Source organism: Epargyreus clarus, unplaced genomic scaffold, assembly GCF_041222505.1.
Source record: "Epargyreus clarus isolate Ecla_fem2 unplaced genomic scaffold, WU_Ecla_fem_2.2 ptg000034l, whole genome shotgun sequence".
NCBI classification, from domain to species: Eukaryota; Metazoa; Arthropoda; class Insecta; order Lepidoptera; family Hesperiidae; genus Epargyreus; species Epargyreus clarus.
The window spans coordinates 14,422,299-14,449,515 of record NW_027332239.1 but is presented as its reverse complement, the minus strand read 5'-3'; the positions used below and the strand labels follow the sequence as shown (position 1 = coordinate 14,449,515).

Here is a 27,217-nt window from a genome sequence, read left to right as displayed (position 1 = left end):
TATTTATATATTTATTTCGTCATCAATATGGAGTTGATTACAGATGTCTATAGAGACTACCTTCAGATTGAGTGTATGCCCGTTTACTATTTCTTATGTCTAAAAAACTACTGTTATTAGATGAAAATATTTGTGACAGTGCCGCCAAATTAGAATCTTTAAATCTATGCTTAACTACCTTAAAGCTAAATGCCTTCGCTACTTATATTTTTTGAAGGTGGTAGAACCCTTTGTGGTTCGACTCCGGCGGTACCACCGTCACACCTATTTCTACCTAATAACAGCAGTGTTAGGCGTTGCTGTGTTCCGGTTTGAAGGGTGTGGTAAGGGAGACAGACTTTTCCGACGCGTTCCAGCTTAGTCCTCAGGGGTAGCGGCGCATCTGTTTCCGACCTCAGGTAGGAATATCTAATCCTATCTGGGGTTGATTACAGATGTCCATGGGCGGCAGTACCAACAGGTGGACGGTATGCTCGTCTGCTACTCCGATATTATAATATATATATTTAATAAAAAAAATGTATGTTTGTGTGCACAGGTATCCCGCGCATAGTAACAGCGGTGCAGGCGATGGAGGCGGTGGACGCAGAGCCGGGCCGCGGTAAGTAGTAAGTGGACCTCATTGCACTTCGCCCATCACACCGCATGCGGCGCTCCATTACGAACTTTGGCCCCGTGTGTATTCATACTCTTTGTATAATAGCGTTTGATTCGAACTTTGGCCCCTTGTGTTTTCATTGCGTTACTACTATAGCGTTTGAGATAAAAAAAATAAGAAGTACTGTTACGCGTGCTGAATTCGGCCCTGTATGTTTTAAATAGGACCCCATAGGAGTGTAGATTTTAAAAATGTATTTATGAAGCAATAACATATTATTGTTTAGAGAAAATCTACGTAAGTAAAATAAAAACTGTAGATTTCTCAATGAAATTAATCTGTTTTTGAATGATGTCCCTTTTGAAAATTGGTATGTTGCTTTCAAAGTTATTATTTATTAGTTAGTTTATAAATCTTGATTCACATCCAATCCCTTAGTTAATTACCCCATTTTAGTATTTATACACATAGGGATACTTAAATATATAAAAAAGTTTATGTGTCCTGTACCGCAAACATACATATAAAAACAATAGATACCGTAGATATTTTCAAAAATAAATTATCTGCCCTTTCTTGTAATTATTCGAGTGATTAACAGTGAAAAGTAGCTTCCTAGATAATCTTACTTTAAAAGTACAGTTTTTTTAATCTAATATCTTAGTTAAATCATACTTATTTCTATAGATAAAAGTCGTAATGGAGTGCTTTAGGAGTGGACTGTACTATAACCGTCAATTTGTAAATAAACAAAGTTTTGTTCTGCTCGCTTTGGTATTATTAGTATATATTTGCTGATTAAGGACAAAATATAAGAGAAATATTATTCAGAATGTTGTAAAATAAAATAGTCTTTAAATTAAAAATCTACTTAATGAACATTAATAATTAAATTTATTTGTAAATATTATGAAAGAATGTATTATTTTTAATAATCAAAAATATTTATATTGCCTCAAGTTATAAGTACCTACTTTAAATACAAAAAGCAAAATACAATAGATACAAAGTTTATAATAATTATAGCTACATATTTTTTTAGATTATCATAGAATTAAAATTTAAAGAATGTTAATCAATAAATCAGTCAGTAATATCAAAATTTAGAGGCTATTATTTTGAAATGTTTAAATTATAAATATATATATTAAAATATATAAATATATATATTAAAATATATATATTAAAAAACTTTTTTTATTATATTACGAGTACCTTAACTTTTAATTTCATAAAATTATATCTGTTTTTATTAAACTCAAATTTAAGAAACAAGACTTTTCGAAGTCGCTAAACAAACAAGTTAAACTTCAACTTCATAACTTTCAGCAACCCTTTGGGTAATATAGGAAGTACAATTTAATCTTTCGTCCACCAAAGCGAGCAGTCGTGAATTCCTAATAACATTATCCTTTAAAGTACAGTCAGCTCATTTGTAATTAATTTGCACTTTACTCGTTAAGTGTTGCCAACTGCAAATTTATTTTACTGTTCAAGTGTTGCCAGCCCGGAATGTTTGTTTTTAACTTTTCCGAGAGTTTCTTTTCAGGCTTGTTCTAAAATTCATCGTCATGCCAAACTCATACTTTTTCTTTTTGTTTATATTGTCAAGTGCCAAGTGAAAAGGTAACATTTTGTGTAATTTTGTTTTTGTTGTACCGTCGTGAATGTAATTGTTGTTAGTGTTTCTGTTGTAGTGGATGTTGTTTTGTTTTAAGGCTCCATGCAAGGATTTCTTGTTATGGATGACATGGATACAATTACCATATATTACCGTAAATTGAAATATTCTACTGGGATTCGAACTCTAGACCATCTATTGAATGTTAATCTTGATCTGAATAGTTTAAATTTAAATTCTATGTGTTAAAAAGTTGTACCTAATTTTTCTTCATTTCAACATCAGATCATTTTTATCCCTTTAAAATACAAATCACTATCATATTTCTTAAAATTGACTATATCTTATCGAATTACCGTTTTAATTCTTTGTTTATGTAAATAAGAAAATCTTTACTATTAATATTTTTTAACTTTTATTCAAGGAATTACATTATACTGTACTCATAGAGACGAACTAGTATTAGAGCAATGACAGAATTAAGAAAGATAATAGAAAAAATAAACTGTCACTCTAACCTCAAATTTTATGGGGCATAGACAATCTGTCATTTTGACAGCTCAAGCTTCTAGTTCGTCTCTATGAGGACATGTGCACACTGCGTGTGCTCACGATGTGTTGTCGACCACAGCGGCGGATCAGTGCGGACGGTGCCGCGCCGGCGCTCGAACTCTAAATCTCAACAAGTTTTGCAGCCGAGATTACGGTGAGTTTGTACAAATAATTAATTTAAAAATGTCTAATAATGTTGTAAAAAGTGCTCAAATTGAATAAGTCCAATGCATACGCAATAGGAATACACATAAATGAAAGTTTGGCGAACGTTTTCGCAGTTGTACTACCACAATGAGATATTTATGATGTCTATAGTTTCAAAGATTACGTTTTCAGAAAAGCCAGATTGTAAATAAGCAGCCAAGGTAATCTTAGTCGATTTCATCGTGTAGCTTGTGATCTAGATCTGAAATTCAAAATATAAGTAGATAATCATCAGAATATTAAAAAAGCGGCATGTCAAAATTTACGAAATCCAACCCAAAATCATTTGAACGTTTAAAATTGTGTTTTAACGTCAAATGCTTAACTTTACCTTGATATAGATACTTTTTGAAAGTCACCTCGAACGTAGTTACTTTCGATGTCGCTAGTAGAATTAGTGCAAAACGAAGATATCTCCAGACGTTATGCATGATATATGCAAACTATGTGATCTGACTGCGAGCGTAGTTCTCTAGCATAGATGTCACTAGAGTAGCATAAACCCAAGCTATATAATCGGTGGTATTCCAGTCATAATGGGTCGGGTGGTCGGTCGCGAGGCGGCGGCGGCGGGCGGCGAGGCGTGGGCGCGGCTGGCGCTGAGCGTGCAGGCCGTGTACAAGCGCGCGCCGCGGAGCCGCCTGCGCCGCGGCAACACCGCCCTCTACGTGCGCGCAAGGGACCTCGCCTGCAAGTGCCCCAAGATCAAGATTAACAAGTGAGTGACTACCTAACTAATAGTCTGATTCATAATTAGATTAATCTGGTGTCCAAAATGTAAACAAAGAAACAAAATACGATTATAGGTATTGTAAACCCTAACAAAGTAACAAGAAACAAAAACTTGAAAATGGCGGCAATAAAAATGTTTTGGATCCGGATTGTGTTACCATCATCACATTTTAATATTCCACCATAAACCTTGTTTTTATTATTATTACTGTATGGAACGAAATTGAGGTAATATAAATATTGATATTGATCTTAATGTATTGAGATTATTATTATTTTATTACTTTAATATCGTCAAAAATAAAAAACTACCATTTGAAACATATCTTATTGTCAACGCCATTGTTTACATTTTGGACACCTAAATATGAATCGGACTATAGCATTGTAGATCATTAGTAGTAAATTCACGAGAATACTCGTAGAAAAAATTTACTATCTCAATATATAATGATCTACGTGTTCAATACAATAATGTGCTGAGGGCGGTGCTGGGGAAGCCGCGATACTGTAGCGCGTCAGCAATGTTTGCGGACGCCCGTGTCGACGACTTCTACGCGATCATGCGCAAGCGTACGGCTTCCTTGTTGTGCAGGCTAGTGAGCAGCACCAACACTCTCCTCGGCACATTGGCTTATAAGCTGGACAGCCCTCTCTGGAGAGCCTGGAATAGTGCACACATCGGCACAATTAGAACGTAGATTTCTTTTCTTTTTGTGTCTTATTTTTATGTATTTATTATTAGTGTGGTAGTCTTCTTATTCGTATTTTTTCTGTGTGTATACTAACATAGGTTAAGCTTAAACTGTATACTAACAATAAATATGGACAAACCTAGTCTGAAATAAATTTTATTATTAATATTATTATATAAACTTGACATAGCACGATGTTGTAATATAAATGATCGCGAACTATAAAATTTTGTTAGAAAGTCCGTAAAAATTGCACGTTTTGACAAATTTGCAACATTCGATTATTTGACCAATAATCGAATGTTTCAAATGCTATGCGAAAACCATGTGTAAAGTTTTTTTGGAGTTTATTCTAAATAACTATCTTTATAATAAAAAAAAAATATTTTGTAGTCAATAACCTTTGATAAGCGGCTTGATTTGTTCTGGTTGGACTTCAAAACTCGGTCACTTATTTATGCATAGCATTAATTCTTTTCATATACTGTTTCCGTGTGAACTGATAAAAGTGTATAGTCGGTACTCTAGAAGTAAGACAGTTTACTTTGTAATTAACGTTAGTCAGTTAAAAATATAAATGATTAAAACATTTAAAGACGCAGATATATTGAAAGCTTCAAAGACCGAAGGCTCCGCCGCAGACTTAATGGACTCATCGGTCAAGTGAGACTCAACACTCTGTCATGTAACTAAATATATTACAGAAATTAATCTTCACTTTGCTTTGAGAGCATTTCTTTATGTTTGTAAAATGTACCATTAATACATTTCTACCGTTTTCTTCCATTATATATGCAACTTTTAGTTGACGAAGTATGCTACTTGAAATCTTGAGTTAATGATGTATCTTTAATTAAATAATTGTCTTTCAACAGATCCTACCTGATCCTAGGAGTAGAAAAAGAGGGAGCGTCGTCTGGAATGCCGGGACTGGCGGTGGGAGAGAGAACCTTACTTCTGGAGTGGCGGGACGACTGGCACCGACGCATACGGCGCCTGCAGCGGCGCGCTATCAACTGCCACTAGCGCCACGCGACACTAGCGACACCTGCGCCACTAGCGTTACGCGACACTAGCGACATCTGCGCCACTAGCGCCACCTACGCTAAGGAAACAGCCAAACTTAACGAGTAACCTATTTATTAACGAGATAATTGAGTTTGATGTTCGAACGTAAGGTATTCCGTCTATGTTCCGTGCAAATGAATTGATACGTAGTCAAGTTCATGTTACTGCCATTATTTAATCTGTCTATATCGATAATACAATAGAAACACTAGTCGCGTGTAAAATATTAGTTGTTGTTTCTTACTTTTGGAATTGGTTATGTGATAAACGAATGACATATTTGTATACTCTTTATTCCAATCGATAATGAAAGCAGTTATCCAATTTTATTTTTATTTAAATTAGGAATAACTGATTGTCATAATTACTTCTGAATTACTTTAGGTTTATTAATTTATCACATAATTCTTTCTAAATAGTAAGCGTTAATAAATTACATACCAACATCCCGTTTCTACTTTTTAATATAATCTTCATGAAAATGCCAAAAATGGAAGGCTTAATGACTTCTACAAAATTTTCTTCCTAGGATTTCGTTATACTTATAGCATACAGTCACCAGCATAGTTAGGTATTTTCTAACATTACTTGTTTAAAAATAACATTATAAGGTAACTTAACTGTGTTGCTGAGTGTACGTTAAGATTATTAATTTATTTAAAAATCTAGATTAATTCTAAGGCTAACTGAAGTTTCGTTCCATTTCATGCATTTTTGTATAATTGTTACTTTTGTATCCGAAATGCCTGTGTTAATATTTTTTGGGTGCCGGCAACACCGACATATCACTTGTCAGAAGTGGCGCGTAACTGCCACATCACTGTCAGTCTGACAGCCCGCGCTTTTTGACAGATGATATATTTTTTTCTTTATGATTGTACAATATAGATTTAGGTGGTTTATTGCGAGGATTCATCCACAAAGCATAGTCATAATGGTTTAACGTACCTCATTTATTAAGTGTAATGTTAAGGGTTACAGATTATTAATTTATAGTAACAGTTTGGTTATGTACCGTTAGGAAAAATCTTGCGAGTAGATTTGATGTGGAAGTTTCTTGCCAAAGTATGTAACGACGGTATGTACTAAGTACTTGATTTCCCACAGCCGCAGTCCCTCTTGGTTAGATACGAAGTGACCATAGATATTATATATGTCCATAGATATTATAGTTGTTTTTTTCTTAGGGAAATACAATTGAAATTTGTCATTTTTTTAATTCTATTTTCCGCGCCATAAAACGTTCATAGATAATTAAATTGGAACGCAACAGGCTGTCAGTGGGTGTCATTTGTCAATTTAAATACAGCAATTTTTTGACTTCGGTTTTTGTGACGTGGAATCTAGACATATACAATATCTATAGAAGTAACCTCCTGAAGAATATACATCGCCTAATTAAAGGTATGTACAGTATTATTAGCTTTACTAAAGTTAATTAGGACTTTTTAGTTTAAAAACGTGTGGACACTTTCTCTTAAACTTCAACAAAAAGAAAGAAAACTGTTTAAATAATATAAATGCATTAACAATGCGAAAATTCACTTTATTTCTATTCTTTGAAATAGAAAACTTATAACAATATAACTGTTTGTTAAGTACATTCGCGATGAAAAATGATAGTGACTATTGTAAACAAAAATGCAATTTACGTTGAGAAAATAATACACGCGCCATTATTTTCAGACAAAGCGTACACTTAAGTAATCAAACGCAATTGAGACGTCAAAATTATATACGCGATCGCCGGTACGGTTATGATTGGAGTGACCAGCTGTGCCAGGTTATTGTGGACAATGATAGGTATCCCCAAACAAAGTTATTTCAGGAATTACTCAGTACGGAAAGTGAGATTGTCTTGCTTTTGAGCTTTTCCTTTCTGCTTTGTCTTACAAATCAACAGTTGAGTCTAGCATACTTAAATATCTTATTTTGTTCTTAATAATTAATCCCAAATAGTCTTCCTTTTTCGTCTAAACATCTTCATATTTTATAAGCATACTCCAGAACTTATTCATTCAGAAATTCTCCATGTTCTTCCAAATGTGTATGAAGTATCATCAACTTCTTTACTGTCCACTGCTGGGCTCGGTATTCTCTCAGAATGAGAAGGATTAGTTTAAAATCCACCGCGCTGGCCAAGTGTGAATAATAGACTAACTAACTAACTAATGGTAGACGTCACAAACCTTTGAAAACATTTTTTTTAAGATTTCTCAAGAATGTCACTTTTCTCACTATGTCTATCTAAGACGATAGTATAACTAAGACTAAATCAGCAAGATCTATAGTCATAAACCTTTTCATTTAATAGTAAATTAATTATATACTTTGCAACATTGAAATTAACGTTATGACAAGATGGTTATTTCGTGTTTTCGTCAATTTGACGTACGTTTTGCTATAAAAAGAGTCGAGACTATCCCACAAAATCAGCTGACGTGGTGGCCCTACCCGGGCACAATGCAACAAATCATCTGCCGGCATGTAAACCGCTCACAATAATCCATTGTGGGGCCGCCGCCGGCGCTCGAACAAACATTGTGATGGCTTGATGGAAACTTGTACATCGATTTTCCATGCCATATAAAATTTATATAGATATTATGAATTATGATATGCATTGGTTGCGTTGATATTAAATTTCTAAAGCAACTACATGAAACAAAGTATACAATATACATATATACAATATCATTATGTAACCAAGTGAAAATAATGTTATTGTTTTGTTTTTAGCGCTTCACATTTGCTATGATTATCACGTGCAATTTGGAATACATTAAAACTGCCTTAGAAAATAAATAGTTACTTAAGTATTTTTTCTAAGCACATACGCTTTCCGCGATTAAGTTTTGAATGTTTTTTTTAAACATTTTTCGACCTGTTTGTACTAGCGTTATAAAATTTGACGATATTTCGTAATAGGCTACTTTACTTTTATCCCCTTATAATAGGGTGTGTGCACGTGGGGGAGGCGCGAGGGAAAGTCGTTAATGCAAAATTAATAAGTTGAACGAACAGTAAGCTCTGAAAGTCAGACGTAACTTCAGACACTATTAAACCAAGATTCATAAAAAAGAAATCATCGAAAAAATTTAAAACGATAATTTTAATGTTTTTTTTTCTACATTCGATTAAATAAGTATGTTTACCTCTTAATGTATATATATTTTTATTTTCCTAACATATTTAAAAAAAGTTGTAATAAAAATCTTGTCTATGGTCCACACGTTTTTAAACAAAGAGTGTATAATCGTTTAGATATCGTATTTAAAATCGACTAGAAGTTTCGCTTGATCGTAATACGGTTTGTAAAAAGTGTATTTAGTTGTAGATCTATCTATTAACCTGTTTCTAGTTATGCATATCTCTAGATTTCGTAATTTATACGTAGGAATGAGTTTTTGCACGCTGTTTTATACTCTGTGGGTTAAATGTCAAGTTATGTAAACAATAGGTACTAAATAATAATAATAACATGTTATATTTAAGATGTCGAATGTTTAGAGAATGTTTTCAAGTTATTTCCCTTAATATGGCTGCCGGCGTGCAAAAATGTATTTCAAAGAATTATACTTATAAGATAGTAACAAATCGTAAAGGTATTATTATAGAGCGTTTGTTTCTATTAATATGTGGATATTATTTTGTTTTCGTAAAATTATTTAAATTCAATTTTATCGTCTATCAATTTCAATTATATTTTGGCTGCTAAAAAATCGCGAAATCGTAAAAATATTTAAATAAGTTGCGCTGATGACCGCGCCATATTTAGACACAACGCCATCTTGTGACAACTTGGTAAGCTATGCGGTCTAATTTGCCAATTTACCGTTTTTAACTTTTAAATAAACTTATATTAATAAGGTATTCATTTTTTAATACTGATTACAAAACTTAAGTCTATTAATGATAATTATAAATTTATGAAAAATACTCCTTTAAATAATTATTATGAGCGTTTAAGAAACTAACATATGACGCACAATTAAGGCCTACATTTTGTTTGAAGTGGAGTGAATGTGACAAACTTTCTTTGCGATTGTACTTTCATGCGCGAATAACATTGCAAATAAATAATTTGTGTAATGAAACTTATTTTTAGGTTACAACTATTTATATTATAAGGAATGTCAGTTGATATTTCAAGGGTCTTCGATTTGCAGTTTGTTACCGCCGGTGCATTTAAAAAAAAAATATCTTTTTCTTCCAATAAAAAAATGGCGCATAATGTCAAAATTGTCCTTTACTATATTCAATCATATTTATATTATGTATGGTATTATTATGTAATAAAACTGCAAATAAAATGACCCGTAAGCAACATGGCGCCAAAACTTTCTGCGCAAACCAAAAACGATGTTTTCTTTTTTAAATTAAAAAAGAAACGATTGTCTATGGTTTGCTTCGGAAGTTCGTAGAGCTGTTACGAACTTGAATTGTGTTATGATACCCTGCTCCTGTGATGTAATAAATGTTATTGGTTATATTTATTTAAAATAAAACTACTTAATATACGGATATCTTTTCTTTTATTTGGAAAACCCCGACAAAAATGGATGAAAGAAAGAAACTAAAAATATAAAATGTTGTCGAGATAGTTAAATCCTAAATTAGATTAGAATAGAAGCTATCCTCGATTTGTTTTTCAGAATAAAGGGAATCAAAATTTTATTTATATTTGCCTTTATGTGTTTTTAATTTTATTTTTATTTGGGAAACATACACTATTTAATACATATAATAACTTTCACATAGACATACCAAAAATCAGCAAGGTATTAACTTATAATATTAAAATACAAGCAAAAAGTCAAAACAGCTTAAATATATTTTACACTAGCTGATCCGGCAAACGTTGTGTTGCCATATAAATAAAAAAAATGTTAAGATTGAACAACCCTTATCACTTAGGGGTATGAAAAATAAATAGTACCCGATTCTCAGACCTACTGAATATGCATATAAAATTTGGTGAAAATCGGTAAAGCCGTTTCGGAGGAGTACGATAACTAACATTGTGACACGAGAATTTTATATATAAGACTTAACGCTCAAAACAACATCTACGTGTGCTGTAGTCCTCGTCGATATCAAAACTAATAAAATTAATACACCATACAACAAAACCACCCAAACACAATTTGACATTCCCCCATTTCATGTTAAACTGTAATCAAATTGCATTCCAACACGTAATTCCTATATCCTACATCCTTAGCACGTAAAAAAGGCATAAATTAGCAGTCAAAACAATAAAACACGTGTACAGTCAGCAACTCCAGTTGATTTCCCTAAGGGTTGCCTCCCTTAATATCGCTGAACGCATTGGCAACACTTAATTTATTTGATAGGCACTTCGTTTGCCCGAAATATTAGAGCCATTCTTCATTGTCTATATTTCTGGAGTTGCTTGTATGGGAGCTTTACGAGAAACTGATTAAATTATATTTTAACAGGTTACGGAAATATCACGTGCTGGTCATAGATTAGTAAAGATTACTCACTCTTAACAAGAAAATGTAACCAGTTTTGACAATTGAAATTGTAAGTGTCATCTATTTTCGTGTTTGAAAAATATTAAATAAATGTTTTTAGATCATTTACGAATGAAACGATATTTCTCCGCACTTTTTTCTTCGATTTCATGTTTTTGCACCACATAGCTGCGCATGTCGCCATTGTTCCGCGTAAATGACACCATGATAGTCATTAAATGGCTGACAGAATTGTCAGCCTTTTGAGCCATTTAATGGCTTCCTTCAATTACAAGGCAGTGAGATATCCATACTTATCTATGGTGCTGGTTATGAAAGTTGCATATTGGGTTAAGATTATTGATGTTAGCTTTTAAAAATAATATCCACTGTATATGTCGAGGCCAAATAGCTTAATTCGCAGTTTTATTATAAGTCTAGCCTCTTTACCAAGCAGTGCCAATGATATTCATAATATTCAAACAAATGACTTGATTCGACTTTTAAATGTTAAACTAAACTTTTAAAACTTTTAAATTTAGTTCCATTTTCTGCCACCTAGCGCTGAAGCTCAAATACTGTTAGTTACACGTAATACCTACATGATTTTAAATTTTCAATATGGCGGTGGCATGCAACAGTATTGTCGATATTACTCAGTTTTATTACACAAAAGTAGTGAGTAAAATATTTATATAACTCAAAAATAGAAAAGTGTAGTGACAAAATGACGACTGACTCGAGTGAAATTTTAAGAGGATGTACTCGCAGATAGAAAAGTGAAATATGATGAACAGCATTTAGGTAGGTCTTTGTTTTTTTTCTCAATTATTCTGTGTTCTGTAAATATTGTTATAACTTAAACAACTGTCGGCATTTAAATATTGTGATTTGTGTAAATTTACATAATTTGGACCCCACCCTCTCGGCGAGCGATCTTTTTATGTTCTAACCCAACCTAACCAAATCTATAGTGTATCATATAGCCTTACCTATATCGTTTCCTATGAACCTTATAAAACTAACTCGGCTTAAATAAGATGACGCTAGATGGCGTTACGAAAACGATGTTAATGTATTTTTTAACCGACTTCAAAAAAGGAGGAGGTTACTCAATTCGACCGTATATATGTTTTTTTTTAATGGTTGTTCGGCGATTTTTTCGCGATGCAGCAACCGAAAGATATGATTCATAACCATTGTATGCGGCTAGTTCCACAGCGGGTCCCATTTCGAGGAAAAATAAAAATTTTAAAATATTCTTATAACACGGTTCGACAGTACTCCAGAAACATACATCTTTAATATACTAAAAAATCTTATTATTGAGTTCGTCTCTCACAAATCAATTTCATTTAACAATAAGAGTACTCGTAGTAAATGTGACACAGCCTTTATTAGACACAAGTACGTTTAAATCGCAGTAACAATAGTCATAAGTTGTTACTTGTGTCGAAATGTTTAGTGCAGTAATCATGCATTATTGTTCTGCTAATCAGGTCGTAGCAACGAGAGCGGTGTTATTGTTAGCGTCAGAGCAGAACTGTTTACAGGGTAAGGTAGTAGTTATGGAATGATGGAACAATGTTTAGCAGAAAACGAGTTTGCAGTCTGTCTGATGATAAGCAGCCAATGCCTTTGATATATTGCCGTCAATCCAGTACTGTCCCGACTGGTCTCGTACCAGAGTAAGGAGGGCTTAAGCCGTAGTCCACCACGATGACCAAGTGTAAGTTGGTAGACTTGACACACTTTTGATAACTTTGTTTTAAATACATCTCAGGCGTTTAAGTTTCAAGTCTCCAGGTCACAAACACTGCTTATAAATTTAGATTTAAGATGGATTTATTTAATTGGCCAATCCATCCCATATTCTCCAACTGTCCATAAGACACCGATTCTCAATAATCAGTGATTTATTAGCAGCTATAAAACTATTATTTGTATTTTTGGAGGTAGTAGAACAATAATATATCGACTGTGGAGGCACCACCGTCACCACACCGTAATTAAGGGTAACCATGTTCTGGTTTGCTAGTCAGTCTTTCTTTTTTATAATATAGGAGTAGCAGACGAGCATACAGTCCACCTGATGGTAAGTGGCTACTGCCGCCCATGGACATCTGTAATCAACCCCAGATAGGATTAGATATTCCTACCTGAGGTCGGCCACAGATGCGCCGCTACCCCTGAGGACTAAGCTGGAACGCCTCGGAAAAGCCTGTCTCCCTCACCTTTCTTGCTAATCTCCGAAAATTACACATTGAACGCGGTTGAAACCGCGGGACACAGCTCGTATAGTATAAGAAAGTAACTTCTATTTAATTACTCATTACCTTCCTTCATTACACAACGTTTCACAACTCACGATAACGCCCACGCTCGTAACAACACCATTGTTGTAATAAATCGTCGCTTTGTTATAAATTATTACAATCAATGTGCCGGAACACCTGTTACAAATTAATGTGAACATTTATTAAGGGAGCTACGTCATAACGCACGACGACGACACGACAAATCGTGATGGAAGCGGAAGTTTTAACGCGGATTGTTTGTTGCAAGTGTTGTATGTAAAATTATATTCGTTATTACGAGTGCATTAGCATATATACCTACATATAAATATATATGATACGCAAGTACAAATCCAATTTGGTAAGTAGTTTTGCAACTGTTTATTTCTATTACTTGTATAAATTTCCAACTTAGTTTGTAAACCAATCATACTGTTCGGCTAATAGCCACAACCAATTGATTGGCTGCCATGACAAGGGGCTTTATAAAAATCAATTCATTTGGATACTGAGGACCTCGTAGATCAAATTTCGTCATCATAAAATTGGTACTAGTCTGAAATGCACACTAATGCCTAAAATTGAAAAATATTAGACAAATAATTTCTAGAGTTCAGATTCTTAATACGAGACCCAGAAACATCCGTTTTTATTGCAACCGACTCAGAGTACTTCAGAGACTAATATGAAAACATTATTCCAAACCTAAATTGAAGGTTTAATTTTTTTAATACTTCTAAAACGTAAAAATAAATATAGAGTGAAATATTCCCGTGCTGTGTAAAAGCACTCCCATTCATAACGTAGGCACAGAACAAATACGAATAAGAGTGTACTTATATAACGTAGGCACTATTTTGCAATAGCGTAAAGCTATCTACCAAAGAGAGGTACAGAGAGTTTATAGTTAACATCGAATTAAGATCAACACAGTGTTATTCAAATGGCAGGCTCCTGTTTCCACTTACGAGTAGAATACGAAAGTTAAAATCTTGGCGAAAAGCAATTTGATGAACTTTATGAACTTAGAGAAGATTTTTAGGACTTTCCTGTATAAAGACTTCAAGAAATATTCATTAAAGCAAATGATCATTATTTGATCGAAATCCCACGACTTAACACAATATTAACAACACCAGTGTAAATAATGCAATGTGTAGATTTGACGATAATTCTTCACAATATTTTATTTATTATTTCCGTAAATTTACGCATAAAGTACTTTTTCTTTAATTAAGGGCTTCAGTTATGTCTGCCAGACTGGTAGCATCTGGCAATAACAGATATTGTCTGTCCTACGTCTAATTTCTCTCGCCTGTCTACGCCGTTCCCTTAAACATCAACTGCTATGGTAATTGTAATGTATAAATGTTCACCATAACGCTAACTAAATGATCTGACTCACAGACTACTCGAAGATAATTTTGAATCAAAATACTATGTAGCTTTAAATGAAATTAAAAGAAAAATATCGCCCAAGCCCTAAAAATGCCATATGGAGAAGGCACAAAATTATGTTGTAGATTAAGTAGGATAATAAGAAAAAAATATAATTTACATTTTTATTTCAACATAACACAAAATTGTGATAAATAATTTATAGTTGTAACAAAATACAAAATAGTACAATTATAACAAAATTTGCTTATAATTAAATGGCTACAATTCTTTGCTTACTCAAATTTACAATTTACAAATATCCCCACTCAGTATAATCGTGCACGATGCCACTGACACGATCCGCGAACATTTGATCCGGGATCACCGGCAACTCGGACAGGGACTTCTTCGTCACATCGAAACCCTCTTCAACTCGTGCGAACGTGAACACAGACAAGTATATCCCGAACACCAGACCCAACTCAAACCGCTCCTTATAATCTGCCTCAAAATCCTCCCGCGGGTAACTCGAATTAACATCTATGTTGAAGTATTTCAAGAACTTGGCAAAAGTTTCGTAGTACAGCTCTTTCAAATAGTTCAAGTGCTTTCGTCTGAACTCCTGGTCTGTTCCCGTGAATAAGAAGAATAGCAGATCGTCTACAGGACACCCGTAGTACAGCAGCTGATAGTCAATCGGAATCACCTCTGATGCATCGCCATCCTGGAAATTGATTGAAATATTTTTCATTTTGCTAAACCTAAAGAAAAATTAAATACGTACCTCATGAATATTATCATGAATTGTAGTTGAAATTGTACAATTGAAACGAGTATTTACATCTAATAATTTATTTTCAACAATTTGGAGAAAGAATGATAGAATTATTTGTCATTTTTCCCATAAAATACAATAAAAGTAAAATAAAAACATTTCTCGAAACTTTTATAAAACGTCGACTCATACGTGCCAAACATAATTTTAATGACTTTCAAGATCAAATATAATCAATACATATAACAAGTAAGTGCTCACCACTTCCTTCACTAATATATTGATCATCTTGTAATCTCCGTGGGCAACACAACCGTATTTCGGAACCACGTCTTGCAAATATTTCTTGTATAGATGACAAAGTCTCGGACCGTAATTTTCTATTTTGGTTTTAATTTCACCTGTCAACACTTTAGCAGTGACTGCACACACTTTATTGATTAAGCTTCGCCAATCGCTATTTATGTTGTATGGACTTTTAATGGTTCTGATTTTATCGTTAAAATATTTTGGGATTTTTTCCTTTACAACGAAAGACAGCGCGTGAAACTTCGCTAGCTCTATTACTGATAATTCTGCAAACTTTTTCGAAACCAGTTGTAGTCTGTGATACGTCTTAAAGCCTTGTCTAGCTACATTTTCCGTTATAATCATTTCTTCGTTACATTTGTAACTTTTCAAAACTTTAAACCTATCGTGTTCTGGCACATTGGCTTCATCCTGCAATCTCGAAAATACTCTAGACAGATCATTGTAAACAAATGCTTCTCTGGAATATAAGTCAGGTACCGATGTTAGTGTGATTTTAGCCAACGTAATACTTTTCTTGATAAATAATGAGGTCTCTTTCGCACCTTGAGCTGTTTCTCCGACGATATCCACTTCATAAAGCAGGCCCATGAAATTTCCATCCGTAGAAAATGTTTTCTTTTTCAAAATGTAATTAATATAACGTTCATCTTTTACAATATTTTTGATTGTTTCTTGTAGCAATATCGGAATATCAGAACATGAAACAATTACTTCTGTTGATATTGTACAAATATTTTTATCCGACATTTTTATACGGAGAGTAAAAACAATTTTAACAATTACCGAACATAAATTTCACTTATCGAGCTCAAACTATGTCCTTATTATAAACAGCCAAGATGTCAAATGATATTTAACACGTGAATATTGTGTTAAATATTGCACTAATAACACGCAAATAATATAAGATGTACATAGTAATGTTTGGTTGATAAACAATGCAAACTTATCAATTTGAATAGTTATCTCATTCAAACATGAATATGAGGAACAAATAGGTAAGTGTTTAGTAGTCAACAAGGATCTCCTCTTTGCTCAGACTGATAGATATTTTTAGAACCGTTTACCGTGTTTCTGCATCATACGCAATGTTTTGTACATGAATCCGGCAACCACAATCTTATACTGAAACACAGATTTGCTTCAAGCTAGACAAAGGTGTAGCCTCGGTCGAACCACTCCGACTCTACTACCTGGCGTCTGATTTTATAGACTTTTTACAACAAAGTTTCGTATATTCGATCAAATAGCCATTGTTGTACGATGCATTGAGTTATCGATGATGTAACTACTCTGTACTGTGAAATTAATTATTTTGTGTCCATACTATCAGCAATAGTAGGCAATGTGAAGGGCATGAAAATAAATGTATGATTTGCAAAATGTATAATTACATCTTTACTAATTTGGCCAATAACGTTATCGGTACTAATTTGGTATAAGATAATGCGATTGTCTCGTACAATAAGTTGCATATTCAGAAGTTTGATCGCTCAACTATATTCTGTATTGTATATTCTACTTATAATAAGACTGAAACCCAAAAACCAAGTAGGGACGAGTAAATGATTGATGTTTAATGTAGGCTAGTTTGAAACAGTGTAGAGCTACAATAAGAACACGACTTAGGAATAATAGATATATCTTATTATATTTTATGAAGTTATGCCAATCATTCTTAAAAAAAACATTTCAATAATTTATTGTATATTTATATTTAGTGTAATTTATGTAAGCAATTTGTAGTAACGCACAAATAAACTAAATTCGCTTAAACTATTTTACGTTACAATTTCTACACACATTAATCTTAAAGTCCAATTTACAAATATCCCCACTCAGTATAATCGTAAACGATGCCCCTGACACGATCCGCGAACATTTGATCCGGGATCACCGGCAACTCCGATAGAGACTTCTTCGTCACATCGAAACCCTCTTCAATGTGTGCGAACGTGAACACAGACAAGTATATCCCGAAAACTAGACCCAACTCAAACCGCTCCTTATAATCTGCCTCAAATTTATCTCGCGAATAAGTCGAATTAACATCCATGTTGAAGTATTTCAGGAACTTGGCAAAAGTTTCGAAGTATAGCTCCTTTAAATAGTTCAAGTGTTTTTGTCTGAACTCTTGGTCGGTTCCCGTGAATAAAAAGAATAGCAAGTCGTCCACAGGACACCCGTAGTACAGCAGCTGATAGTCAATCGGAATCACCTCTGACGCTTCTCCATCCTGGAAATATAATTTAAACAAAAACTGATACAGTTGAACTTTAGCAAGAAAAAAATTAATATTTATGAAGCACCACGTCAGACAAATAATTTATTTAAATATGACTTTACTGATTAATTTACTGGTTTTGAAGGAAGAGAGATAAAATATACATTTGTAATTAAATATGTTTTCTTGAAAGCAATTTATAGAATAGAGATTATTTAACAAAGTTACTTACATATATATATAAAAAATACCATATGTAATTTTAATTCATTCTATGAACATTACAGTCATTAAGTTGGGGTTTGAAATTTTAATCGTCTACTTTAAATCTTAGGGAATTGACCTTAAATTCAAATCAATCAATGAGTTTTACTTACCACTTCCTTTACTAGTATATTGATCATCTTGTAATCTCCGTGGCAAAGACAACCGGTGGTCGGGATCACGACTTGCAAAAAGTTCTTGAAAAGATGACAGAGCCTTGGTGCGTAATTTTCTATTTTAGTTTTAACTTCACCTGTTAAAACCTTAGCAGTGACATCACACACCTTATAGATTAAGCCTCGCCAATCACTAGTTAAATTGTAGGGACTTTTAATGGTTCGAATTTTACCTTCAAAATATCTTGGAATTTTCTCCTTTATGACGAAAGACAAAGCATGAAACTTTGCTAGTTCTTTTATAGATAATTCCGCAAACTTTTTCGAAACCACTTGTGTTCTGTGATATGTCTTGTATCCTCTTTTAGCCAGGTTTTCCATTATAATCATCTCATTATTACATTTGTAACTTTTCAAAACTTTATATCTCTCCTGTTCTGGAACGTTTGCTTCTTGTTGCAATCTAGAGAATACACTGGATAGATCATTGTAAATGAATACTTCCCTAGCATATAACTCAGGTACTGAACCTAGTGTGATTTTATCAAACGTAATACTTTTTTTGATGAATAATGACGTTTCCTTTTCTCCTTCAGCTGTCTCTCCAATAATATCTGCTTCATATAACACGCCTATGAAATTCCCCTCATTGGTAGATGTTTTCTTATTTAAAATGTAATTTATATAACCTTCATCCCTTGCAATATCTCTGATAGTTTCTTGAAGCAATGTTGGAAAATCAGAACACGTATTATTTATTTCTGTTGAATCCTTACAAATACTTTTATTTGTCATTTTTATTTTGTAGATAAGTAAAACACAATTTTAACAATAAGCACAATTGAATTTCTCTTATTAAAATTAAACGACGTCTCAATGATAAAAAGTAAAGATCTTAAATAACATACAGCACTTAAGACTTCTGTTAAAAAGGCGCGTAAATAATATAATATTATGAGCTTTCTGTTTGTTCAGTAGAACAATAGAAAGTTATCAAAATGAAAAATAAACTCATTTAACCTTAAGAAAGTGATATAACGTATTGTTTTATATTCTACAAAGTTTTCAACATCAAGTTCAAAATTTACAAACAGGTTTTTTATAATATAGGAGTAGCAGACGAGCATGCAGTCCACCTGATGGTAAGTGGCTACTGCCGCCCATGGACATCTGTAATCAACCCCAGATAGGATTAGATATTCCTACCTGAGGTCGGCCACATATGCGCCGCTACCCCTGAGGACTAAGCTGGAACGCCTCGGAAAAGTCTGTCTCCCTTACCACACCCTTCAAAACACAGCAGCGCCTAACACTGCTGTTATTAGGTAGAAATAGGTATGATATTGTCCCACACTTACCTTCGCTGTTTAATAAATCATGAAACCTTCTAGTACTTAGAGGTTTATAAATCTTATTATTTTTATATAGAAATAAAATTTAAAGATGTAAAACCTGTCAACATCCCAATTACCTAATCAGAGTTGCTTATACACACATATTTTACTCGTAACTAACAAGTTAATTTTCTTTTCAACCAGTAATACCTTTAACTCCTGCCACCGAATGGAAATATTTTGAAGTGATAAAATACGCTATTTTGCAACAAATTTAGATACAAAGTATATCCTTACAAAGTATTATGATCACATCTTTATAAAAAGTAAATAATATTATCACATCTTATGCTTTCAGATAACGCTACTGTCTCGTAATGACAAGTTGCATATTTTAAATCTATTTATAAATAAGATTGCTTATATATTATCAGTTATACATACGATGCACGTATATATGTAATATTTTTAATATTCCATATTTGCTGATAAATAATTTATTCAGTTACCTCAGTCACGGGTGAACCGATTTCCTTAGGATTTACGGAAAATACATATTATAGAGAATAATGTAGGATTTTTTGAATAAAATATAATAATCAGTCCATATCAGGCTATGAATAGAAGCTTAATAAAACAAAGACAAAATATTATCTCAAATAAGTTTTAGTTTGCATTCAGAGTGCATAATTTAATTTAAAAATGGAATCAACATTGAAACCATAGACAAAAATACAATTTAATTTCCCTACTACGAATCAAGACCCAGGATTGCCAAAGTGATTAAAGTTTAATTATAATTTAATTTAATTTAATGTGAAGTATCTAAGAGTCAAAGGGCTCGTTCCCACTTCCACGGAGCAATAAAAATGAGAATTCCGCCATTAAAACACTCGTTAATCGCCGAAAGTCCATAAAACAAAATGGCGAAAACACGGAAGGTCTAATACGTCATTAGTGCCGAGTGGGATTACTCTAGGGATTGTTTTTTTCACTAAATGTTACTTTGATGTGGCAGGGCTGACAAAATTTTCTATTTCTAAGTTAATTGTTTTGGTATTTCTCTCGCGACAATATTGGACTTTCTGGATATGAAGAGATGTTGTATCTACTATGAAGGTGAATATTTAAGTTGTAGATGACAGGTCTAAGACTGTGACTGTGTGACTGTGGTTAATATTAGTCGTAGAGCCCTGAAACTTATTCCAAAAATGCTAGAATCCTGACGTTGATCTCAGATGGTTTACTTTTCAAGAGACACAAAAAACTAAAACATATCATATCAAAATTTTTTAACTAAAGTTAGATATGAATATGGAAGCAGCAGATGAGTAAGTTGCCACTGCTGCCCATGGAAATCTGTAATCAACCCAGAGGTCACAGATGCGCGGCTACTTCTAAGCTGTAACGCCTCGGAAAATTATGTCTTCCTTAAAAAAAACAGCGGTGCTTAACACTGCTGTTATTAGGTAGAAAAGATGTGGCGGTGGTGCCGCCGGAGTCGAACCACAAAGAGTTCTACCAACTTCAGTCTACTCCAGTTTCAATGTCCAATGTCCATCAGGAGGCGTAGAACGTTACAAGTTTCTTCCAGGGACCGCTGGCAAACAACCCTGATAACTCGGGAGGTGATTTATGTCCCGATGTCGATGGGATTAGTGGGATTGCGATTTCACCGCTCCACAGGGATTCACGGCTTATTTTCGTAAGATAAGCAATGAAAAATGGCTAATGGAAAGTTTTAAAAGAATAGACGTTTGTTTCTTTTAAATGTATCGTATTTTGTATTTAATGTTTTTATTTACTTTGTGTTAAAAATTTTCAATGCAAGGATATCATTCTCTACATTCGATCATGACGTGACTGTGATTTGATACAGTACTACAAATCAAATCTTCCTGAAAAGTCTACTTAATTTCGCTTGCTATCTTGTATCAAACTTGAAGTGCAATAAAATAGATTACTTTTGCATGCCAAGGTTGCATTTACACAATAAGTATCTAATATACCTACTAAATTAAAAGAAAATTTTCATATTCCTGCACGATCCGGCGTGGTGGATTATGACTATGCTTCTCCTCTAACACGACCCGTGCCCAGCAGTAGCACAATGAATGAATGATGTGGACTGCATGGTAGTTTACTACGTCTATTAAATAGAAAATATCCATATTTCCTAATAATATTTGCAATGACAGTCACGTATCAATTAAGCGAGAATAAACGACGTCCGGGCCATTACCACATATTTGAACCACTAGGCGACACCGTGAGAATAAATTATATTATTAATTGAAGTAATCATATAATAAAATAGAAGTGTCCGCATGTGATCTGAAATAAACCTAAGCTCATATATTGTGTTCCTCCGTGATATAGAAGAGTATAAACTTTGCTGTCAATTTTGTCCATCTTTACTTGCTAAACTTGAGCACTAAGTAAAACTAGGAACCAATAAAAAATATATGATATTTTTACTCATTTTACGTAATATTAGTAAAAATTAACGCATTATACACTACTTTCTGTTCAGGAAGACACACATAGATTAGTAAAGATTACTCACTCCTAACAAGAAAATGTTACCAGTTTTAACAATTGAAATTTTCACTGTCATCTATTTTCGTGTTTAAAAAATATTAAAAAGATTTAGTTTTTAGATCATTTACGAATAAAACGATATTTCTCTGCACTTTTTCTTCGATTTCGTGTCTTAACACGTTAGCTGCGGAACGCGGCTTAAAACACCTCGTCCATGTCTGGTCGTTATAGCGGTAAGAAAAAACTTTAACTTCTCTGTGGTGCGAGAGGCATAACTTCCGTCTGGTTCAGTGTAGGAGAGTGATAAGTATATGTTTGTGATGTGCTACTGATTCCTAGTTCTATGGTACACCAACCTAATGTCGGGTTTGTTAGACCTCGTACCGCACTGAACAAATAATAATGCTAACACAGTGCGGAACGAGGTTGGGAACGCCTCGTTTCCCCACGCACCTCGTACCGCACCCCACGCTAGCTTCACGTGGTTAGTGTTGTGCAACGCAGTCGAGGCTGCGTAGCGACGAAGTAGGACCGCTGTCTTTATGTTGAAAATTATCATGTCGAAACGTTGCCGAAAAAAGTTGATCATGGAGGAAGATGAAGAAAAACCGGTTGAAAAATCTGAGCCAGAATCAGAATACAGGAAGATATTTCAAAAACAGGTAAGTCACAAATATACTCTGTCTAGGTGAAAGTCCAGTAGTGAGACTTGGCAGGCTAGGCGTGTCGGATGCTACGAAAAACTCCGCACATTCTTGACATGTCGTGAGGCAGACAAAAAAACCAAAAAAAAAAACACACGGAATGCACTGTTTGCAAAAAACCTTATTGTCTGAAATGTTTCAATGAAAAACATCCATAACTTTTCCCCTTTTTGTATTCATTCTGTCCATAACGTTGATAAATAAAAACAATAAAATAAAATCGATATTTATTTTCCCATCACTAAATTATATGGAATCCTGCCATTTTTCAGTGCGGTCCGAGGTGCATTAGACCCACATTTTATTTTACCCATAGAATCTAAAGTAACGAATTTAACCAAGGGCGGCGGCAGTTTTAGGTTAATCAACTCATTGTTAATAATAATCAAGACAAAAGCCGTCGATTTTGTCTTATTTGGCGCCAAAAAAAGGATTTTAGTCTCCTTCGGGCGGTGGGATTTAACACGCCTCGTGCCGCCACAATATCGGATATAGGACGAGGTTTAAAACAACTCGTAACGCAGTAATGGAAAGTACAGAAAAATCTGTGCCGCAGGGAACGTGTTAACTGCACATGTCAGCATTATTCCGTGTAAATCACACCATGACAACCATTATGGCTGACAGAATTGTCAGGCGTTTAATCCATTTAAGGGCTTCCTCCAATTTCAAGGCGGTGAGATATACTTATCTATGAAGACACGGGAGAAGCTAGTTTAATAACAAAAAACGTCATTTAATTGATTGCCTCTCCAAAGATTGAACCTAGAACCCTACGTATGCATATACCCCGTAAAAATAAAAAATAAAAACACGCAAGCCAGCCATGCACTCATTCTAAATATCCTCTGTAGCATAAAGTAAGGTATAGTTTTAAAAACAGCCATAGCTGCACGCGCCGCTTAGTTAGTGCCCACGGCCGCGCTCCGCCTTTGTCATACTAAATGATATCTACGACTAGGACGACATTGATGTAGCTTACAGCTAGTACTAGATATGCTGTGTCGGACGTAGTCAATTCGCCGACGAGTTCGATGGACTGATCGATCGACAATGTTCTTTTTGTCAACCGTTACCCCTGAGGACTAAGCTGAAGTACCTCGAAAAGTATATCTCCCTTATCACACCCTTCAAACCATAACATCGTTTGACATTGCTATTATTAGGCAGAAATATGTGTAGCGGTGGTGTCGTCGGAGTCAAACCACTGAGAGTTTGGTAGAACTCTCATCACTCACAAAAACAACATTTAATTTTCTTTTTTTTTTTTAATTCTACCGAAAAACAAAGCGTAGATGAATTTTAACGCCATGGCACCAAAAAACAGCATTAAATAGAATAAACAAAAACATTTGACATTAACCCATTCATTTCATAGATAATTCCTTAATTTACGTAATATGACACGTGCAACAGGAACAAAATAACACAATCTTTTTACATAAAAAAATATATTTTATTTTCGATCACTTCCAGCACATCTTACTCCACATTATCCATATCGCTGTGATGTCGCCGCCCGCTGTAAATCTGCGCGCGCGCATTGTCCATTGAAAGCGCCTGTTTATGTGCCGGTATGGGGAAATGATATCTTTGTTGTGCATAGCTACATAATCGCATATGTGTTATTATGTTAATAGTTAGTGTAACATTTTTGCACTCACGTAAATGCTATGCCTACTACGTTTTTATAAATTATGGTAATTACAGTTACTTTAATACAATACCGTTATTATAAAAACGTTATTATAAATCGAAATAGACAGTTTTAAGGTTCATCCTAGTTTTTCTTGTTCCGTGGGTTCATCCAGTGATAGATTTTGCTTAGTTCATAATTTCTTACCACAGCAAGAATTGGACTGTCTATATATATTAACTATATTTACTTTATAACAAACGTAATGAAAACTGAGAAACTTCCGATACTGACAGTTTCTTTGCCAAACTTTTATTAATAAATAATGTATAATGATAGCTTTTGTATAGATTCCTCTCTAAGGTCTCTGTGACTTACTATAGAGTAAACAAGAAGTGGGTAGGAATGCCACAATTTTATACCAATTATATCTAAAAAACATATGTCATTGTCTCTGGTGTATAGTTCCCAAAATTACACAATGAGTATACAATTGACATTAAGATTAAAAAACAACTTGCCTTTTTATTATTTTCATCGGTTCGTGAGAAATCGACTGGAACGCATGCTGATGCATAAAATTACAATTCGCAGGCGAAATTGTACAAAAAATCTGTTTCTCTGTCGTTGTAAAGTTAAATTCAAATATGAACACAGGTTTTTTCTCATATTTTTTTATATAATATAGGAGTAGCAAACGAGCATGCAGTCCACCTGATGGTAAGTGGCTACTGCCGCCCATGAACATCAGTAATCAACCCCGGATAGGATTAAATATTCCTACCTAAGGTTGGCCACAGATGCGCCGCTACCCTTGAGGACTTAGCTGGAACGCCTCGAAAAAGTATGTCTCCCTTACCACACCCTTCAAAACGGAACACAATAGCTAACACTGCTGTTATTAGGCAGAAATAGGTGTGGCGGTGGTGCCGCCGGAGTCGAACCACAAAGGGTTCTACCACCATCAAAATTATTATACCTATTTACGAAAATATAACTATTTTGCATATAAAATAATCGTGTTCATGAGAAAATGTACGTTTTATACCATGAAAGTATATTATTAGAGAGGTCAAACTAGAGATTTCATTACGGCATAATGTTCTATTATACATAGCAAAAATATCAGAAATAGGAGTGGTATATAAACCTTGTCCCTGTAGTTCCAGGACTACAATAGGGCTACGGTATCCCCTACCTGTCGTAAGAGGCGACTAAAACGCCTTGCGGGCGGCAAGAGTGGGAGCTCGAACCGGGAAGGGCGGCTGTATGTGTGGTCGTATACCGTCGTAATCACCAGATGTTGTGGGAGGAGCGAACGCTTCCCCAGGGCAGAGCCCGATCCGGGCATCGCGCTTGGAGGACTCCGGTTGTGTTCCGTCGGAGATCCCGGAGTTCTCCAACAAGCGTTGAGGACGGCCACCGGGGAGGTTTTAGTGCGGCGAAAATCCCACATAACCCGGCGTCGCTCCCACGTCGTCGGGTACCTTTTGAAGGTTTCCCCCTCGAAAAGAAAAAAAAACGGTATATAAACCTACCACTCCTATTTCTGCTGTGAATAATACACGTATATGAAGTTCTAACTTAGTCCTCATAGGTACCAATGCCTATGACCGACTTTATATAGAATTCCAATTCGGTCTGGGGTTGATTTAGTTGATTACAGATATCTATGGAAGTGACAACTTACCATCAGATAAACATTCAGTTTAGCTCGCTTACTACGTTTGCATTATAAAAATGCTAAAAATGTTTTATACAGTATTATTAAAAACATATGGGTACGTACAAGAATTCTCGAAAAACATTCAACATTCCATCATTTAGTTGTCCCACATGTCTTGGTGTACTAGCGGCATCGCCGGTTCACATTGCGTGTGACATGGCACGAAATTGCGTTTTATTATCGCAATTATACGCGTAATTATTATTTATTACGCATCGTTTATGAACGGCTACGTAATTGCGCTCGCAAGAAGGCAAATGCAGCGTGAAACGGAATACTTTTGCACAGATAACATTTGTCACAGATAAAATAATAAGAAATGGCGGGAAATGTGTTCGTTTGGGAATTATAATTTTTTTTGTTCTTTATTGTATGATTACTTATTATTAACTTACTTATTATTGTATAATTAGTAGATTAATAAAAGTCGAATACGTTCGATGCAAAACTGTATCTTTCTAGGTAAAAAAATGTAACCAACTTGATAGATCTCGCTTATGCAGCTTATATTATTCTTTTAAAATACAGATAATAAATATTAACACAGACAAATCAGTGTGATAAGTTTAACATAAACGAATACACTTTTTGCATATCCTTTGTATTGAAGAATTTAATACCAGATTTAGTCCGCTCAAAGAAAAAAATATGACATACTTAGGTACTAATAGCAAAAAATATTATGCCTGGCAATTTGCCTCCGCAATCCTTGACAAACTAAATATGTTTGATTTTACCTACTTCTCTTATAAGAGAACACTCTGCCATAGACTTACTCTGAGCGTAAGAGTAATATAGTCATTTATCTAGTAAATATTAAACCGAGTAGGAAAAATATAAACAGTAGGCAGCGCCCGAGAAAGATGGTGTCCACTTTCTTGTAATACATAGGATGCGATATATGCTTAAACCTTGTAAAATGATTACTTTACTGTTTTTTAACCCCATCTGATTG

At 34.3% G+C, this 27,217-nt stretch overlaps 2 protein-coding genes across 3 annotated transcripts in view; one reads left to right on the top strand and one right to left on the bottom strand.

Annotated features, from left to right (window-relative positions):
- Nucleotides 1-7,314, top strand: part of NetA (Netrin-A) — a 225,804-nt gene extending 218,490 nt beyond the window's left edge. The window contains exons 4-7 of one of the 2 annotated variants that reach the window (XM_073091221.1): nt 539-601; nt 2,851-2,925; nt 3,510-3,696; nt 5,281-7,314. In XM_073091221.1, coding sequence (XP_072947322.1) covers nt 539-601; nt 2,851-2,925; nt 3,510-3,696; nt 5,281-5,431 — 476 coding nt within the window. In that variant the 3' untranslated portion in view covers nt 5,432-7,314. Of the gene's footprint in view, nt 1-538; nt 609-2,850; nt 2,926-3,509; nt 3,697-5,280 lie in introns of both variants that reach the window. The other variant, XM_073091222.1, reaches the window with a different exon arrangement.
- Nucleotides 7,315-14,907: 7,593 nt separating this feature from the next.
- LOC140756144 (uncharacterized) lies at nt 14,908-19,199 on the bottom strand. The gene is made up of 4 exons (XM_073091584.1): nt 18,319-19,199; nt 17,544-17,953; nt 15,667-16,465; nt 14,908-15,354 (listed from the first exon to the last, which is right to left on the bottom strand). Exons 1-4 carry the CDS (start codon nt 19,114-19,116, stop codon nt 14,941-14,943), a joined length of 2,421 nt encoding a protein of 806 aa, XP_072947685.1. The 5' UTR covers nt 19,117-19,199; the 3' UTR covers nt 14,908-14,940.
- Nucleotides 19,200-27,217: the final 8,018 nt, after the last annotated feature.

Coding starts and splice junctions, on each gene's coding strand:
- LOC140756144 (XM_073091584.1), bottom strand. CDS start 19,116: ATGACAAATAAAAGTATTTGTAAGGATTCAACAGAAATAAATAATACG. Junction 17,954..18,318: donor ATATACTAGTAAAGGAAGTG/GTAAGTAAAACT, acceptor TTATATTTCCAG/GATGGAGAAGCGTCAGAGGT. Junction 15,355..15,666: donor ATATATTAGTGAAGGAAGTG/GTGAGCACTTAC, acceptor ATCAATTTCCAG/GATGGCGATGCATCAGAGGT.